Source organism: Monocercomonoides exilis, assembly GCF_001643675.1.
Source record: "Monocercomonoides exilis strain PA203 chromosome Unknown scaffold23-1346700, whole genome shotgun sequence".
NCBI lineage: Eukaryota > Preaxostyla > Oxymonadida > Polymastigidae > Monocercomonoides > Monocercomonoides exilis.
The window spans coordinates 122,216-137,758 of NW_027150568.1; the positions used below are offsets into that span (position 1 = coordinate 122,216).

At 36.7% G+C, this 15,543-nt stretch overlaps 7 protein-coding genes across 7 annotated transcripts; 5 read left to right on the forward strand and 2 right to left on the reverse strand.

Annotated features, from left to right (window-relative positions):
- The first annotated feature begins 1,105 nt into the window (after positions 1 to 1,105).
- On the forward strand, positions 1,106 to 2,325 carry MONOS_3528 (cytochrome b5 domain-containing protein). Its single transcript, XM_067873533.1, has 6 exons — positions 1,106 to 1,185; positions 1,241 to 1,381; positions 1,442 to 1,515; positions 1,591 to 1,670; positions 1,773 to 2,032; positions 2,114 to 2,325. Exons 1-6 carry the CDS (start codon positions 1,146 to 1,148, stop codon positions 2,221 to 2,223), a joined length of 705 nt encoding a protein of 234 aa, XP_067727073.1. The 5' UTR covers positions 1,106 to 1,145; the 3' UTR covers positions 2,224 to 2,325.
- MONOS_3527 (putative THO complex subunit 1) lies at positions 2,295 to 5,923 on the forward strand (the record flags this gene model as incomplete). Its single annotated transcript, XM_067873532.1, has 3 exons — positions 2,295 to 2,605; positions 2,709 to 4,235; positions 4,472 to 5,923. Exons 1-3 carry the CDS (start codon positions 2,309 to 2,311, stop codon positions 5,921 to 5,923), a joined length of 3,276 nt encoding a protein of 1,091 aa, XP_067727074.1. The 5' UTR covers positions 2,295 to 2,308.
- Positions 5,924 to 5,971: 48 nt separating this feature from the next.
- MONOS_3526 (putative Proteasome subunit alpha type-7-B) lies at positions 5,972 to 6,992 on the forward strand (the record flags this gene model as incomplete). The annotated part of the gene is made up of 4 exons (XM_067873531.1): positions 5,972 to 6,232; positions 6,381 to 6,470; positions 6,532 to 6,654; positions 6,717 to 6,992. 4 exons carry the CDS (start codon positions 5,972 to 5,974, stop codon positions 6,990 to 6,992), a joined length of 750 nt encoding a protein of 249 aa, XP_067727075.1.
- A 40-nt stretch (positions 6,993 to 7,032) lies between these two features.
- Positions 7,033 to 8,196, reverse strand: MONOS_3525 (putative cleavage and polyadenylation specificity factor subunit 4; the record flags this gene model as incomplete). The annotated part of the gene is made up of 5 exons (XM_067873530.1): positions 7,033 to 7,484; positions 7,540 to 7,633; positions 7,701 to 7,796; positions 7,849 to 8,061; positions 8,121 to 8,196. The coding sequence occupies 5 exons, from the start codon at positions 8,194 to 8,196 to the stop codon at positions 7,313 to 7,315; spliced, it is 651 nt and encodes a 216-aa protein (XP_067727076.1). The 3' UTR covers positions 7,033 to 7,312.
- Positions 8,197 to 8,940: 744 nt separating this feature from the next.
- Positions 8,941 to 9,781, forward strand: MONOS_3524 (uncharacterized protein; the record flags this gene model as incomplete). Its single annotated transcript, XM_067873529.1, has 2 exons — positions 8,941 to 8,959; positions 9,033 to 9,781. The coding sequence occupies 2 exons, from the start codon at positions 8,941 to 8,943 to the stop codon at positions 9,779 to 9,781; spliced, it is 768 nt and encodes a 255-aa protein (XP_067727077.1).
- Positions 9,782 to 10,107: 326 nt separating this feature from the next.
- On the reverse strand, positions 10,108 to 12,232 carry MONOS_3523 (uncharacterized protein). Its single transcript, XM_067873528.1, has 2 exons — positions 10,499 to 12,232; positions 10,108 to 10,440 (listed from the first exon to the last, which is right to left on the reverse strand). The coding sequence occupies exon 1, from the start codon at positions 12,198 to 12,200 to the stop codon at positions 10,956 to 10,958; it is 1,245 nt and encodes a 414-aa protein (XP_067727078.1). The 5' UTR covers positions 12,201 to 12,232; the 3' UTR covers positions 10,108 to 10,440; positions 10,499 to 10,955.
- Positions 12,233 to 12,491: 259 nt separating this feature from the next.
- MONOS_3522 (putative EF-hand domain-containing protein 1) lies at positions 12,492 to 15,530 on the forward strand. Its single transcript, XM_067873527.1, has 3 exons — positions 12,492 to 12,637; positions 12,755 to 13,079; positions 13,176 to 15,530. Exons 1-3 carry the CDS (start codon positions 12,542 to 12,544, stop codon positions 15,368 to 15,370), a joined length of 2,616 nt encoding a protein of 871 aa, XP_067727079.1. The 5' UTR covers positions 12,492 to 12,541; the 3' UTR covers positions 15,371 to 15,530.
- The last annotated feature ends 13 nt before the right edge of the window (positions 15,531 to 15,543 follow it).

Here is a 15,543-nt window from a genome sequence, read left to right on the forward strand (position 1 = left end):
GAGCAATATTTCGTTCCAATCATTTTCGACAAAAAAATTAAAATAAATATTTTATTCAAATGGACAAAAAGTTTTTTTTTGAATAAGTCGAAAAATCGAGTAAAAACTTTAGAAGTGTTGTGTGGAATAAGATTTTTTAAGCGAAAAATGTATTCACAAATATTTCTATAAAAAATGAAACACAATATTTGACTTCGGGCATTTTCATTGAAAAAGTTAAAACTTTTCATTGACTTTTTGAGATCAAAAAACACAATAAAAATATGTCTATTTTTAACATTAGTGAAATGTTGCAAAACTCTCTGTTTTGATTTCAACGATACCTATTTTCTGATTTTAAAATCAAATTTATTTTGAAATCTGAGAAAGCGAAACAAAGTTATGAGTGAAACTATTTTTTTGTGCTTTGTGCAAAAAAAGCTTGAAAGTCCGTATTTTCCCCCAAATGTTTTTAAAAACACATTTTAAATGCAAAACAAACAATCTCTTTCCATTCTAGAATTAAAAAGACCAATATTAGTTGAATTTCTTTTTTTTTTCAATCGTAATTCACGAACAAGCATTAAAACAATGTCAACGGCTTTTCAAATCGCTGAATTCCAATAAAACAATGCCCTTTCTTAAAAACTTTTTAAAAATAAGAAGACTGGTTATTTTACAAAAAAATTTTTTTATTCCACAAATATCGCAGATATATGAAACGATAACATTTAACAAACATTTGGGTGATTATATTTGATATCATATTTTTTCATTCAAAAATTTCGGTGCAAAAATTTTTTATGAATATCAATAAACAAAAATCTAAAAGAGAAAAGGCTTATTGAATACATTTACATCTTTGATTCGGAATAACCATTAGTTATTTAAAACAATCATCATGCTTCTTTTCTTTTGATAAAAAAAAAAAAATTTCTTTCGAAAAACTGACAATCTTAGAAAAATCAACACCCCGAAAAAAGATATGATTTCAACAATAATAACCCATTTATCAGATCAAAAGTTCAATACTCATTCATATATATATATTGATTACGCGTATTTGAATAGATAACAAAAAAAAGTTAATTTTTTAATAAGATCAAAGAAGCCATTATAAATATTACAAGTCAGTTTTTTTGTTTTAATTTTGATATTTTGAAATAATGGAAACTCAATCAAGGTTTATTTTACCGACGTATGAATGTATGCATTTTATTTAATGTTATGAATGTTCAATATCTTTGTTAATTAATGCTAGCGGATGAAACGGTTGCTTCACTTCCTAGGTACTTTACTCAGTCAGATATCGCTCAACACAACAGTGCATCAGATTGCTGGGTTTCCTATTTAGGAAAAGTACTAAATTTGACATCTCTCATTGAAAAGCATAAAGATTCACGTTTGGTAATTAAAAATACGTTTAAAATTATGATTAAATGTTTTGGAAAATACTGTTCAGCCGCTGATATAGCTCCTTTTATTGAAGCTGCAGGTACTGACATTTCGCATTGGTTTAAGCCAAAGAGTGGGGAGGTTTATTTTTTTAATTTTTTTGAATACAGTTTTAGCGACAATTGAATTTTCTATGTAAATATTTTTCGTTTTTAGTTTCGTACGATGGATGATCCTCAGTCCGGACTTCAAAAGCCATATACTCCTTCAGGTGAAGTTCTTCATGTTCTTCCTCCGTTTGCGTCCTCTTCACAACCTTCTTTCTTATTATTTCTATCAAATTCAATCATTTATTATTTTTGCTCTATGAAAACGAATAAAAAATGATATCAAAATAGCGTCCCTCGAACTGATTTGAAAATTGATTTCGAAGAGCCGTGGTACAAAGATCCACAATTTCAGGTTGGATTTGTCACCAAAAAATCACGAAAAATTCGTTTGAAGAATATGCTAACGAAAGATGAACACGTACTCGAAGTATGCTGCGAAGAAACACTTGGACAAATACGTGCAAGATATCTTGCACGCAATGCACATGCACACAGTTATACTTGGAAACATCTTCGAAGAGTTTTAGACATGACAAAAACTCTGGATGGTTTGTAAATAGTTGTTTTAAAGATGCTTGTTGATAAAAAAATCTATTATGAATAATATTTTAATTGTGACATTGATATAGAAAATGGTATTCTTGATGAAGATGAGGAATATGCGCGACTTGGAATGGATAGAGATGATTTTATACCTACTCTTCACTTGTACTTCAATGATGATCTTACAGAAGCATAAAACAATTTAAATTAATTTGATTTTTTAGCCTTTTTTCTTTATGCATTTCGCTAGATTTTTTGTTTAATCATCCCATTATTTAAAAATGCCTTTTCACAAAAACTATGACTTTCTTTTGGAACTCCTAAAAGGACATGATTGGCAAAATGACTCGGACATCATTCAACAAAATTTATGTAATAAAATAAAAGATCATTTTTTAGCTAACGAAAGGCAGTTGACGAGAAATGAACAAGAGAAAGTTCATATTTCAGCAAAAATATTTCTAATTGAAATTGGAATTAATTTACCGTTTCAAAAAGTGCAACATTATGGCAATTTTTTATTTTATGCTGTTGAGCAAAATTTAATTTTGTTTAATCATTGCCTTGAAACTATTGAGGTTTGTTTTTATTATTTTCAACTATGATTGCTCATAAGCTTGTCATTATAACATATAATTAAAAAACATTTAAAAATGCATCAAATTCATTGCGTTCTAAAAGTTGGCTTGTTTTGTTAGGCATGATCCAACGAATGTATTTCGAATTTTTGAAGAACATTGTGATCAAATACGCCGTTTTGAATCTTCAGGTGCAGTTGCGCACAATCAAATAAGTCCATGCTTATTACGGACATGCACTTTGCTTGGAAATAGACTTGGTCCTCAAATCTATGGGCGACTTTTGACCTTTCTTTCGTTCATTTTTCCAATGGAAGAAAGATCAGGTGTAAACATCACTGGAAGCTTTGACGAGCACAACGAAACATTTATTGATGATAAAGAAGAATCGTCTTATGGGAACTATGACGATTATACGAGTTTTTGGAAATTGCAGTCTGTATGTGCGAATCCAACATCCATATGGTCATTGAAAGACAAGCAGTCCCGAAATTTCGAGTATGAGCAAAGAGAACTAACGTCGAAGGCGCTGGAAGCTATCCGCAATTCGTTGGGGGTTATGGAGCAGTCAGAAGCGCAGGACGACTCATTAAGCCACAAAGTGACGCAGACACAGCAAAATCCAGAGGCCAAAAGAAAAGAACTGAGCGACAAGATAAAAGCAGGCATGCAAGCTGAATCAACTGCACATTCAGAAGGAGAAGGGGAAGGAGAAGAAGATGATGGAAAAGGAGAAGGACACCAAATGGCAGAACAGATGGCTCATGGGGAAGAAAGCGGTACATTGCTACCTCCGCGAAAGAAGAGGACAAGAGGATCAAAGTCAACAGAAGAAGAAGAAAGAAAGAAAAAGAAAGAAAAAGGAGACAAAGAAGAAGAAGAAGAAGAAGAAAAAGATGATGATGATGACAAAGATGACAGCAATAATGAAGGAGATAATGAGAAGTCCCAATCGATGTCGCTTCCTCTCTTTGAAGGGAAGTGGTGGGAGCGTCTTGGCTTCCAGCCAGCTGTGACTCGTTTGTGTGCAGAGAAGCTTGTGGAAGCAGCAGAAGAGACAGCAAAAGAGGCAGAAAGCGACTTTTTGAGCGAAGTGGCTGCGGCAGCGTCGACGAGGAAGAAGAAGAGGAGAGGAAAGAAGAATGCATGGAGAGAGGGGAGTGGAGAGGTGAAGGAGGGGGTGGAGAAGAAAGAGGGAGAAGGAGAAGGAAAAGAAGGAAAAGAAGGAGAAGGCAAAGAAGGAGAAGGAGAAAAGAAAGATGAAGTCAACAGCGATCAGAACAAAAGCGAGGATAAAAGCGAAAACAAGACCATTTCATTTCCATTTGAGAAAGTGCTGGAATCGTCTTCGTATTCACAGCTCATCCAAATCCAGCAGATTGCGTGCTCTCCTTTCTTCTCCACGCTCCTCTCATCCACTTCGCCATCCGCTTCACTTTCTGTCAATTCACTACAAACATCATCATCATCATCATCATCATCATCGTCATCTTCTTCTTCTTTATCTTCTCCTTCTGTTTCCTCTTCCTTCTCTTCTTCTCCTGTGTCTGTTGTGTCTCTCATGACTCAACCATCACACGTCCGCTCAACACCAAAGTTTTTGACATCCACTTCTTTGTTTGAACAGGAGGTTTGACACGTCTCTTTATTGTTTCATATTCAAAATTTTATAATCTTTCTTTCTCTTTCTTTTTCTTTCTCTCTTTCTCTTTCTCTTTCCCTTTCTCTTTCTCTTTCTCTTTCTCTTTCTCTTTCTCTTTCTCTTTCTCTTTCTCTTTCAATCGTTTTTGTATTATATTATATTGTTCCCCCCCCCCCCTCCTCCTCTTCTTCTCTCCTTCTTCTCTCCATCTCCTCCTCATCCAGCTGAAAGATGCCTACATCCGTGCTGTGGTGGGTGTCGAAATTGCCATCCTCCTCCATTTCTTGTTGGATAAGCCAGCACATCCACGCACTGCCCCTTCCAGTTGGGAGCAGACATTCCCTTTCGACGCTCGTGAGAAACGCAACATGACTTCTTTGCTTGAATGCGCCTTCAAAACAGCAGCATCTGTGCCCATCTCTTCTCTGTCATTCGCTCGTTCTGCTTCTTCTTCTGCTTCTGCTTCTCCTTCTCTTTCTCTTTCTCCTTCTCCATCACCATCATCTCCATCATCATCATCATCTTCTCCCCTCTCTTCTTCTTCCTCATCTCCCTCTCCCTCTTCCTCACTCACCCGCACTTCACCCTTCTCTTCCTACCCTCTTCTTCCTCCTCTTCTCAAGCGCCTCGTCTTCGAAAGAGAAAACCTGTGGTTCCGCTGGAAGATGGAGAAATGCAAAGCAATGAAGCTTTCCTTACAGCAGCTGGCACAACACAACATCAGCGCCTTTTCTGCTATTCTTCGGTCGCCTTTGTCTTTTCCTCTGTTTCCGTCTCGTTTGGCTGAGCTGTCTGTCCCCACACCTCCTGCCTTCGATGCTGACTTGTCTGTCACGACTTCATTTGACATGTCATCTTCATCATCTTCTTCTCTTTCTCTTTCTCATCCTCCACTCCACAGGAAGAAGCAGACGATGCCCTGCCGCTTCCGCTTTGCTTCATCTAAGACTGTTCTGCAAAGAATGAGTGATCTGATGGAAGTGACAGAAAGTTCCTATGAAAGAGAAGAAGACGAGAAGAAGAAGCTGTTTGAGGAAGAAGAAGGAGAAGAAGACGAGTTCATTGCAAAGGCGCTGGCTGAGCAGAGCAATGCGAAGGAAGGAGAGAAGGAAGGAGAGAAAATTGGGGAGAGGAGAAGAGGAAGAGAACAAAATGAGAATAAAAGCAATGCAACAAGAAAGGGGGCAATAAGTGGAATGGACGAGAAAGAAAGGGAGGAAGGAGAAGAAGAAGGAGAGGAAGAAGGGGAGAAAGAAAAAGAGGAAGGAGAAGAAGGAGAAGGAGAAGGAGAAGAAGATGATCCGATGAAGAGGTTTGCGAAGATGCAGCAGGCGATGCTGGCGACGAAGCTGCAGATGCCACAGAACAAGATGAGGCTTTGGAAGGACACACGATATGCCCTGCTGAGGATGGGCGAGGTGAGTCTGAGGGGAGCAGAGCAGCAGACTGGAAGAGATTATGACTTTGCTGACTTGGTCATGCGGTGGAAGGGGAAGGGCTCTACAAATGACAGAATCCGCTCGGCTGTTAAGAGGATTATGAGGAAAATGCCAGAACCTGAACAAGATTTAAATCAAATGCAAATTGAAGAAGAAAAACCTGAAATTCTATCTCCGGATTCAACCAACGATAAAACGCTGGTAAAAATGGATTCCGAAGATAACACTTCATCTTGATGTTTTCAAAATTTTTGTTTTAATTTTTAAACCCATAACAATTTTATTATGAGTAAATACGATCGTGCTCTTACAGTTTTCTCTCCTGATGGACATTTATTCCAAGCGGAGTATGCAATGGAAGCTGTAAAAAAAGGTGCTGCATCTATTGGAGTTCGGGGTGCAAATTGTGTCATTCTCGCTTTGGAAAAGTTTGAAACAAAAAAACTACAAGATTCAAGAACCGTGAAGAAAGTTGGTGCGCTTGATAGCCACATTGCACTTGCATACTCTGGATTGTCGGCAGATGCAAGAGTAATTTTAAACAAGGCATGAATTTGAATAGATGAAAAGTGTCAATTAAAACTGTTATTTGAAATGAGAAATGTAATTTGCGTAAATTGAGACTTTTATTTGTTACTAATTTTCAAACATTAAATATTTTTGTTTTTTGAAAATAATTGTTTGCTGATATTAGGCAAGAATTGAATGCCAAAATTTCCGTCTAAGAATGGATGCTCCATGTCCTGTTGATTATATTGCAAGATACATCGCTGGAATACAACAGGTTTTTCTTTTATTATTAACAGCATGTATTTGTGTTCGTTATATTACATTCATATCTGTAGAAATATACTCAATCAGGAGGAGCAAGACCATTTGGAATATCAACTTTGATTGCTGGATTTGATCCAGACAAAACACCTCATTTGTTCGTAACAGATCCAACAGGAACATCTACAGAATGGCAAGTATGCTATTTTATTTTGTCAATGAAATTTTTATTTTTACAAATCAATAAACTTTTTTCAAGGCCACTGCAATTGGCAGAAGCGGTGATGTTGTAAGAGAGTATCTTGAAAACCACTTCCAACAGGATCTTTCCACAAATGATTCAATTGATTTGGCCATGAAAGCGCTGCTGGAGGTTGTCGATACAGGCTCAAAAAATTTAGAAATTTGCGTTATGGAATGCGGAAAGCCGATGAGAATCTTAGCTGATGCTGAAATCACTGCATGTATTGAAAGAGTAGAAGGAGAAAAGAAGAAGGAAGAAGAAGAAAAGAAAAAGAAGCTTATGACTGCTTAAAAGTTTAAAGATTTTTTTTTAAAAAAAAACAAATCACATTGCAACAATGCATTTTTCATATTTATCAATCATTTTTTTAAAACAACGCAATTCATAAATACAAGAGAAAAAAAACCTCGAAAAGAAATGAATATATAAATTAGTAGAAAGTGAATTGAGACAATCCATTTATGGCTGTTTAAACCAATATTCTCTGAAGCAAAATAAGAATTTGCCAAGAAATGATCAATTTTTTCTTCAATAATTTCAACAAATAGCCTTTTCATTTGCCCCAAAGCTGCAAAAATTCTAAGTCTTTTTGAAAGATCAAAATGTTACATTCAACCCATTCTTCTCCGCTTTTCACTTCCTGAATTGCCTTCTGTTCTGCCTCCATCGATACTATCTCCGCGACGTTTAGTTGTAATAACTCCAATTAGTCCCATTGCCTCTGACATTTTCTTTTCAAATTCTGCATTCTCGTCATCTCCCCTGGGATTATCAAATCGAATACTTTTAAGAATTAACATAAAAAAAAGAGCAGTATATTATGAAAAATGAAGCAAACTGCGAAAATGAGCAAGTTGGACCATCTGGGCAAAATCCAGCTAAATACAAAGGACACGCTTGCTTTCTTATATGCAAATTCTTGCACAATGGACCTGCGAATAGTTTGATAAATATTTGTTGAATACGCTTTTTTTTGGAAAAAAATTCTTTAAATCATACCTCGTCGACAAAATCCACGCTTATACCAAGCACATTCTTTTTGCTTTTCTTCTGGTTTTATATGGCGGAATGGGCATCCCTCTTTTGTGCATTTTCCTAGAGGAACACAATTGTCATCAAAAAAAAAATATTGGAAAATAAAGCAAACCATCTCGAGCAAAAAACTTACATTCAGGCATAAGTGTTAAATCGTAAACATGAAGAAAATCGCATTGATTTCCCTTCATGCATAATCCTTTGAACCAGTGCTTGCAAACAACTTTTTTGCTTGAAGGAAGATGTTTATATGGGCATTTATTTTCTCTAGGGCAATGACCCGCTAAATGCAAAGCGCAAACTTCCCCACGTCGAGATTTTCCATCTAAATAAGAAGAAAAAGAATAATGAACTCGTTTGAAAAATTCTGAATAATTTGCGAACTATCGTCAAATAATGATCGCTTAATATCGTTTTCCACATCTGTTACTGGAAATAACGATTGCAATGAAACTTCCATTTTACAGATTGAAACTTTAAACAGAAAAATATTTTAGCTTGATCGTTTTAACCATTTTTATAAAAACATCATTAACAGTTTTGTCGAAAGAAAACTAATTATTTTTCACAATGAAAACTTCTTATTGATTTTGCTTCTTCTTTGAAGTTGACAAATATAAAATGATGGTTCCTGATTTGATCTTATCCATATTAAATTTAATCAAGCAGAAAGATTTTCTTTATGTTACCTTCAGAAGTGTTAAACTTTGAAAAGCTCTGGGAGAAAATTGAAAATATTAAATTTAGTTCGTTGTGTGATATAGAATCCTTTGCACGAAAACTGAAAATATCTGTTCAAATTGCAGATAAAAATATTTTGCAAAGAGTATTTCAATATACTTCAATGGACAATTTTTATAAACTGCTGATGGTTCATCAATTTGATGATTTGATTGCGCAACAGCTATTTTCTTCATTGAATGCACTTTTATTTGGTGCAAGATTTTGCGAAATGGAGATTTTTCAAATATTTCCAATGAATTTCGTTGGATTTTTATCAGATAAGTTCATGAAGGAAATTCAAAAGAAAGAAAGAAACTTTGGGCTTATTCATCAAATTGCTTTGAGTATTTGTTTAATTCCCGAAGATTGGCAAGATAATTATCGAGCAATAACTTTTCAGATCTTTGAACAATTTCTCCAGGATTTACAAAATGAAAATGCTTTAAAAGATGAGATGCGAATAGAAGAAATATTGTTTTCAATGCGTCATACTATTGGATGTTTGAATTTTTTAATTTTTGAAAGATTATCTTTTTATGTTTTTCAAAATATATTGACATTTGTTACTGAAAGACTTTGGGTATACAAAATCGATGGATAAGCTTCGCAAGGTTTTATTGGGGCTTCTTCAAAGGCAATCTATCAATAAAATTTTGTCATATCCAAGTTTTATTTATCTTTTGCAAATTATGCTTACTGAAAAAATAGATTATATGTCGTTGAAAAAAATGAATTTGGTCAACATATTTATCCGAGATTACAGCAAATTTGAAGCAGAAGATGCTCCAGGGTTACTTAATTTACGCCGTGATTACGTAATAAACGAGACAAAAGAATTGATCTTTGAAATGAAGCATCTTCTCTTCAATCCAATAGATGTCGTGAAATCTCAAGAGCTTATAAAGATTTTAGCTGTTTTCACTAAACGCCCAGCTTACTGTGCCTCTGTTTTGAGCCTTGTTTATGATGTTTTTGAGGAGATAATGAAGTTTTGCGAACCTTGTCATTTCGAGCTTTTGATAGAGAGCGGATTTCTTCGAATGCTGCTGAGTGGCTATTCTCAGTTTTGTGTACATTCAACTCAAAATGACCAAAATGCTGAGGAAATCGCAAGGGCATTGATTTTAAAGTTTGACCACCATTCATTGCTAAAATTGGGTGCGGGACGGTGCAGCAATATGAAAGAGGAAGTGGTCAGAATTATTGAAGAAGAGTGCTTTGAGGAAGCAATTGTCGCACTTAATGTTGATTCACCTACTTTGAAAGATGTAATTAATGTCAGAGATATTATAAATTCAAAGCATTTTGCGCAAATTGAATAAACCATGAAAGTTTTCAAAGTTTTTGTTTCTTTACAACAAAGTTTATTTTTTTTCTTGACTTCTCGTATGTTTTTATGGAAGGTTGTTTGCGATTGTTTGCTTTGTGATTTCTTATTTTTATTTATTTATTTATTTATTTATTTATTTTATTTGCGATTCTTTTCTTTTTTTAAAAGAAATATTAGTTTTCATTTATTACACGCAGCATTGCGAAATACTTGTTATATTTTGTTTTTATAAAAACAATTAAAATGAAATTGTTCTTTTTTTGTTCGGATGTCTTCAAATGTGATATGACACTTCGTTGTGAAATTATTGCTTTATTTTATTAATACTGCAAGAGGCTTTTTTAGGAATATGACATGTCAAACAATGATTTGTGATTGAAATTCTTTTGTTTGTTTGATTATTATTGATTCGAGCTGAGGAAACAATGACTTTAGAAAACGTTCAGTTTTTTCATCAAACAAGTCTATGAAGAATAATTGTGAATTGCGTTTTTGTTGAAATTTTGAAGTGTTTTGTTTATAATTGGACAAGAACTTGATTGCATTTATATTTGTTTAATTGGTTTCTTTGTTTTCTTCATTTGTTTTGTTTGATATTATCGCTCAAAGTCTTTAGGAGATCAAACAAAGAATGCAATGGTGTTCGTTTGTCTTTAATCAAAAAAATGGAGAAAAGAATTATAAATTAGGGAAAATTAAATTGCCAAACCAAAAGCTTTCTTTTCATAATAGTAGTATTTTTCAAATTTTATGATTCACCAAACAAAACGTAGTAGTGTTATTGACTGATTTTGTGGAATGTTTAAAATTTTTATTTTTAAGTTATTAGCCGCCCAACTGTTATTTTTCATATTCGTATTTATTAGCGTTTCAGAGCAAATAAAAAGCAAGGAAAAAAGATTAATTCATTTCACTCCTTCAAAACAAAACATCTATGTAACTCAAAAGCAAAATGATATCAACCATTTTAATAATCCAAACCAGACAAATGAAATGTTAAAAAGGTGTAAAAATTAATGTGAATAATATTTCTAAAAAATTGAAGAGAAAATATATAAAATCTCAAAAACAACATTATACAATAAAATAAAATAAAAATACAATCAAACTGTTCAAATCAAAAACATTACATCTGGAAATATAAACTTGAATCTCTCTAACATTTACTAATAATGATATTCGTCTCCTTTCAGAGTTGTTCTTGGTTCAACTTCCACAGCTACTGAAGCGCTGTAAGCTTGATTGGTGAACTCGACATTTCCTGTTCCACCTGCACCAACTGACATGGCTTGCTTCATTTGAAGCTTTTCCATTTCAATTGCAGCCTCGCGACTTAATTTTTCGTTTTCCTCTTTTTTCTTTCTTGCTTCCTCCTCTTTGTCAATCTTCTCTTCTTCTTTTCTTTCTGACCTTGTCATAACCCATCTCCACTCCTTTTTTCTTCTCCAATCTTTGTCTCGTCGTTCAACACAAGGCCGCATGCTTCCCTTCAAATCACTCCAAAAGTCTTCTGCTGACAAATCTCTCTCCGCTCCCAATGATCTAAATCCGGTAGCACAGCATGAACAACACAGCATTACGATAGTTATAATCATCACAATTGCACCAAGAACAATCATTATTGTTGCAGGAGCTACTGGTATTTCTGCTCCGAGCGTCAATGATCCCCCAAGGATTAAACCATACCCGATCATAATTGCAAATGAAACATACAACGAAAATGTAGTTTCGTTAATACAACACTTTTTGTTGCAAGCAACTCTTTTCTTCTCTTTTGCCCAAACTCGTTTGAATTCAGTTATGACTGTCTTTTGATCTTCCTCAAGGCATTTGTCACTTAAAAAAGTGTTATTTTCTATTGATTTTCTCGCAACCTCTCGTTGAACGTCTGTAGAACGTAAAAATGGTGTTTTTTCGGACTCTGGATTTTTTACTGCAGGCGTCCCTTTCATTAGCTGAAAAAAGTCTTTCCGAGACGGAATACCAACTTCGTCCATAATTGGGGCAATAAAGCTTAACTCCCATTTATTCTTTGGAGCAGAAGCTCCTGAATTGGTGGGAGGATCACAACTGACTTCATCTACAACTGAAACTGAATTGTTAACTTCCTCGAAAGCGGCTGGTGCAGCAGGATATGCATTAACGTTGTCAGAAGTGGGCAAACTCGGCAATGGAACAACATTTGTTGACATGGTCTGAATTTGAGACACTGCTCTCCAAAAATCTGCCTTTTCTAAAACGCTAAGAGATTCTGAAAATCTTTCCAGTTCAGTTGGCATTGGTAAATTTGGTGCGCTGCTCGAAAATAAACTCAAGCACTTTGTCTTTTGTCCCTCCGATAATTTTGTTGCAAATTCTCTAATTTGAGGTGGAACATTCACATTACCAATTCCATACTCATCTTTTTCCATGGTTAAAGTTATCTATAATAAATTATAAATAATTCTTTGATCAAGACTTCTATTTATTTTTCTGTTCAGAATTGTTTGCTTTCAAAAATTAAGTATCACTCAACTATTTTCTATCAACTTCGTTTTCCAAAAAATTAAAAAATTAACAAAAACGAATTGTTTTTCTCATATTGAAGAAAGATTAACCACGATATGAAAATAAAAAAAGGAAACAAATACAAACAAATAGAGTTTTGTTCTGGAAAGCAAGAATATAGAACAGATTAAAATTCTTTTTTTATTGAATCCATTATTTAAATTTTGTTTTCTATTAAACTGTTTGAAATCTACAAACAAGGTTAATGTCTTACAAAACTGAAAAATTGTCTGCTGATGACAATTTAAAGGCTCAAGTTAAGCTGCCTTTTCTTCCTGGTACGACATTTACAGATCCAAAGGTTGCATTTTCTTTTTAAAAGTTCAATTAAATATTATGTTTTTAACATTGTTCTAAACCATTTAATTCATAATGAAATCAAAATCATTTTTAAAAAATAACAATTAATATTTCTAAGAAAACCAATTTTGCAAAGTCACACACACTTGGATACAAAGATGGAATTCCAACTGCAAAACTGGATTATCCATCCATAGGAAATGAATTCCGGCGCACCATTGATGAAAGATTTAGCTCTGAAGAATTGGAAAAGTCACGAGATTTTACATTTGGATGGACAAGAAAATGCTTGGAATACAGCTCTGTTGGTGGTCCTGATATCAAATCAAGAGGAACAACAATTGTTTCAGCAACTGGAACAACGGCGCCTCCTACTGCAGAAACAATTCCATCTTTTATTGCATATGATAAGTTAGTTATGTGCTTTTATGCATATTTCAAAGGTACCAATCATTTTTTTCTTTTTTAAATCGAGATTTTTGAACTATATTTCTTATTGAACATAAACATAATATAAAAATATATATAACAAACAATAGAGGCTGTACATGAATCGCGGGAAGAAGTTTACAGAGTGAGAAATGTTGATATTCTATTTTATCTTGAAGACGATACCATAAGTGTTGTTGAACACAAGCAGAACAATTCAGGAATTGTTCAAGGAACATTTCTACGCCGCCATCGCGTTCCACGTGATGAGCGCGATCCAGATTCTGGATGCATTGAACTCGATGATCTGGAAGTTGGGAAGGATGTCCGCATATACGGGCGACTGTTCCACATATACGATGCCAATGGCTCAACACGAGAGTATCTCGAAAAGGAGTACGGTAAAATTCTGAGCGAAAGAGAGCCATTGCCTTCAGATGCGCATGCAAAGGAAAGAGAGAAGATCGAATCACACATCCGAGTGACGGTGCGCGATCCAGACACGACGACGCAGAAGTTTCTGAAGTACGACAGACAGGTGCTACGGTTCAACGCAGTGTGGAACGACACAACGATGTTTGGAGAGCAGCGCTTCTTCGCACTGCACTACTTCCTCTCTGACAACACCATCGAGATCGTCGAGCTGCGCAAGGCGAACAGCGGGCACGAGGCGTTCCCGTCGTTTGTGCGGAGGCAGAGTGTGCCGAGGGACGGGGTGGTGCATCTGCACCACTCCGACACGGCGTATGAGCCGATGCAGCCAGAGGACCTGATGATTGGGAAGGAGGTGACAATCTTCGGGCGCACATTTCTTCTGTACGACTGCGACGACTTCACCCGGCGCTGGTACCAGCAGAACATGGGTGTGACTGATCCGATGGACCCTCTTCCACTGGGAGCAGAGGAGACGTCCACGGCAGACAGAGAGGTACCGCCATATTTGGGCTTCGGAGAAGAGCTGGACTCGCTCGCCACGTGCTTCCACATACAGCCCAGGCCGTGGCCGAGAGACTACTTCAAGCTGCTGGTGAAGGACAAGGACGCCTTCCATTTCCTGTGCAGAATCGAGACAGCGTCGCCAGGCGAGTCAGAAAGGCGCTTTGTGCTAACATTCCATCTGAGCGACGACACACTCTCGATTTACGAGCCGCCGCAGAGGAACATCGGCTACGTGCAGGGCAAGTTTATGGAGCGTACGAAGATGTACAAGCCAGACTCGAACGTGTACTATGGCCCAGGCGACTTCTTTGTAGGGGCTGTGCTTGAAATACGGACGCGGCGCTTTGTGCTGCTGGACTGCGACTCGAAGACGATGCAGATGCAGAGCGAGATGGGATGTCCAGAGCCAGATTTTGTGAGGATTGAGGCAGAATATCGTCTGCGGCTGTCGGATCTGTACAACATGCAGAGGGCGAACAAAGCATTTGACAAGTTAGGAAAGACAGCTACACTGACAAAGTTCAAGCAGATGATGGATGCGTTTCAGGTGGGGCCAACACAGCTTGAGATGCAGGCGCTGGCTGAAGTGTATGGAAACTCTTCATCTTCAGGCTATTCTGAAGGAGGAGAAGGAGAAGAGCAGGAGTTGGACATTGCAGCCTTCCGCGAAGCGATCAGAGAGGCGCCACGAATTATGGACGGCACGCTGTTCAAGACAGATGCTGCGCTGCATGTGCACCCCATCACGCCAGGCACAATCACAGTGACTGATGCCACAGGCTCGAAGACACGCAGCTTTGGGCCAGGTGGACGGATGGGGGTGTCGATGAGCGGGGCAGGCGGAGTGGGAGTGAGAGATGCGACGCTGGCAACGTCGTCAGTGTCGCTGGAGCCGACAGATCATTCCGAGCTGACGCTGACGACAAGGGCGTTTGGGCCAGTGGGGAAAGCAACACAGCCGTCGCCTTCGCTTGTGAAGACAGTGCCACATTCATCGGGTGTGATGACAGGTACAATCAAAAGAACACTGCTGGAGGGAGAGTCAGAGGCAGACTTCAGGAAGAGGCTGGCAAAGGAGAAGCAGATTATGATGAAGGCAGTGGAAAGGATCAACTTGAAGCACGCATCACTGACGGAGGCATTCAATGCATTCACACAGAAGCAGACACCACGCCTGTCAAGAGAAAGATTCAGAGACCAGATGATTAAGTATGGTGTGCTGCAGAAGACGTCTGAGATGGAGCTGTTGGAGAGGCACTTCTTTGGAGATGCGGAGGACATTGGTTATCAGGACTTCATCAGAGCTATGAATCCAGAAGAAACTCCTTTATCATTCACTGCGGCTATTGCTCCTGCAAGAACATAAAAAACTTTTTCAAAATTATTTCAAAATTTGTTTTTTTTATAAAATTCTCAAATTCTAAAACTTTTGTTATTCTTTAAAACAGCCTTTTCTCCATCTCACACTCTTGCAACTTAGTTAAATAATTTTTAAACAAAACAAACAAAAATTATTTAGTGTTCCCATCTTTATTTTTT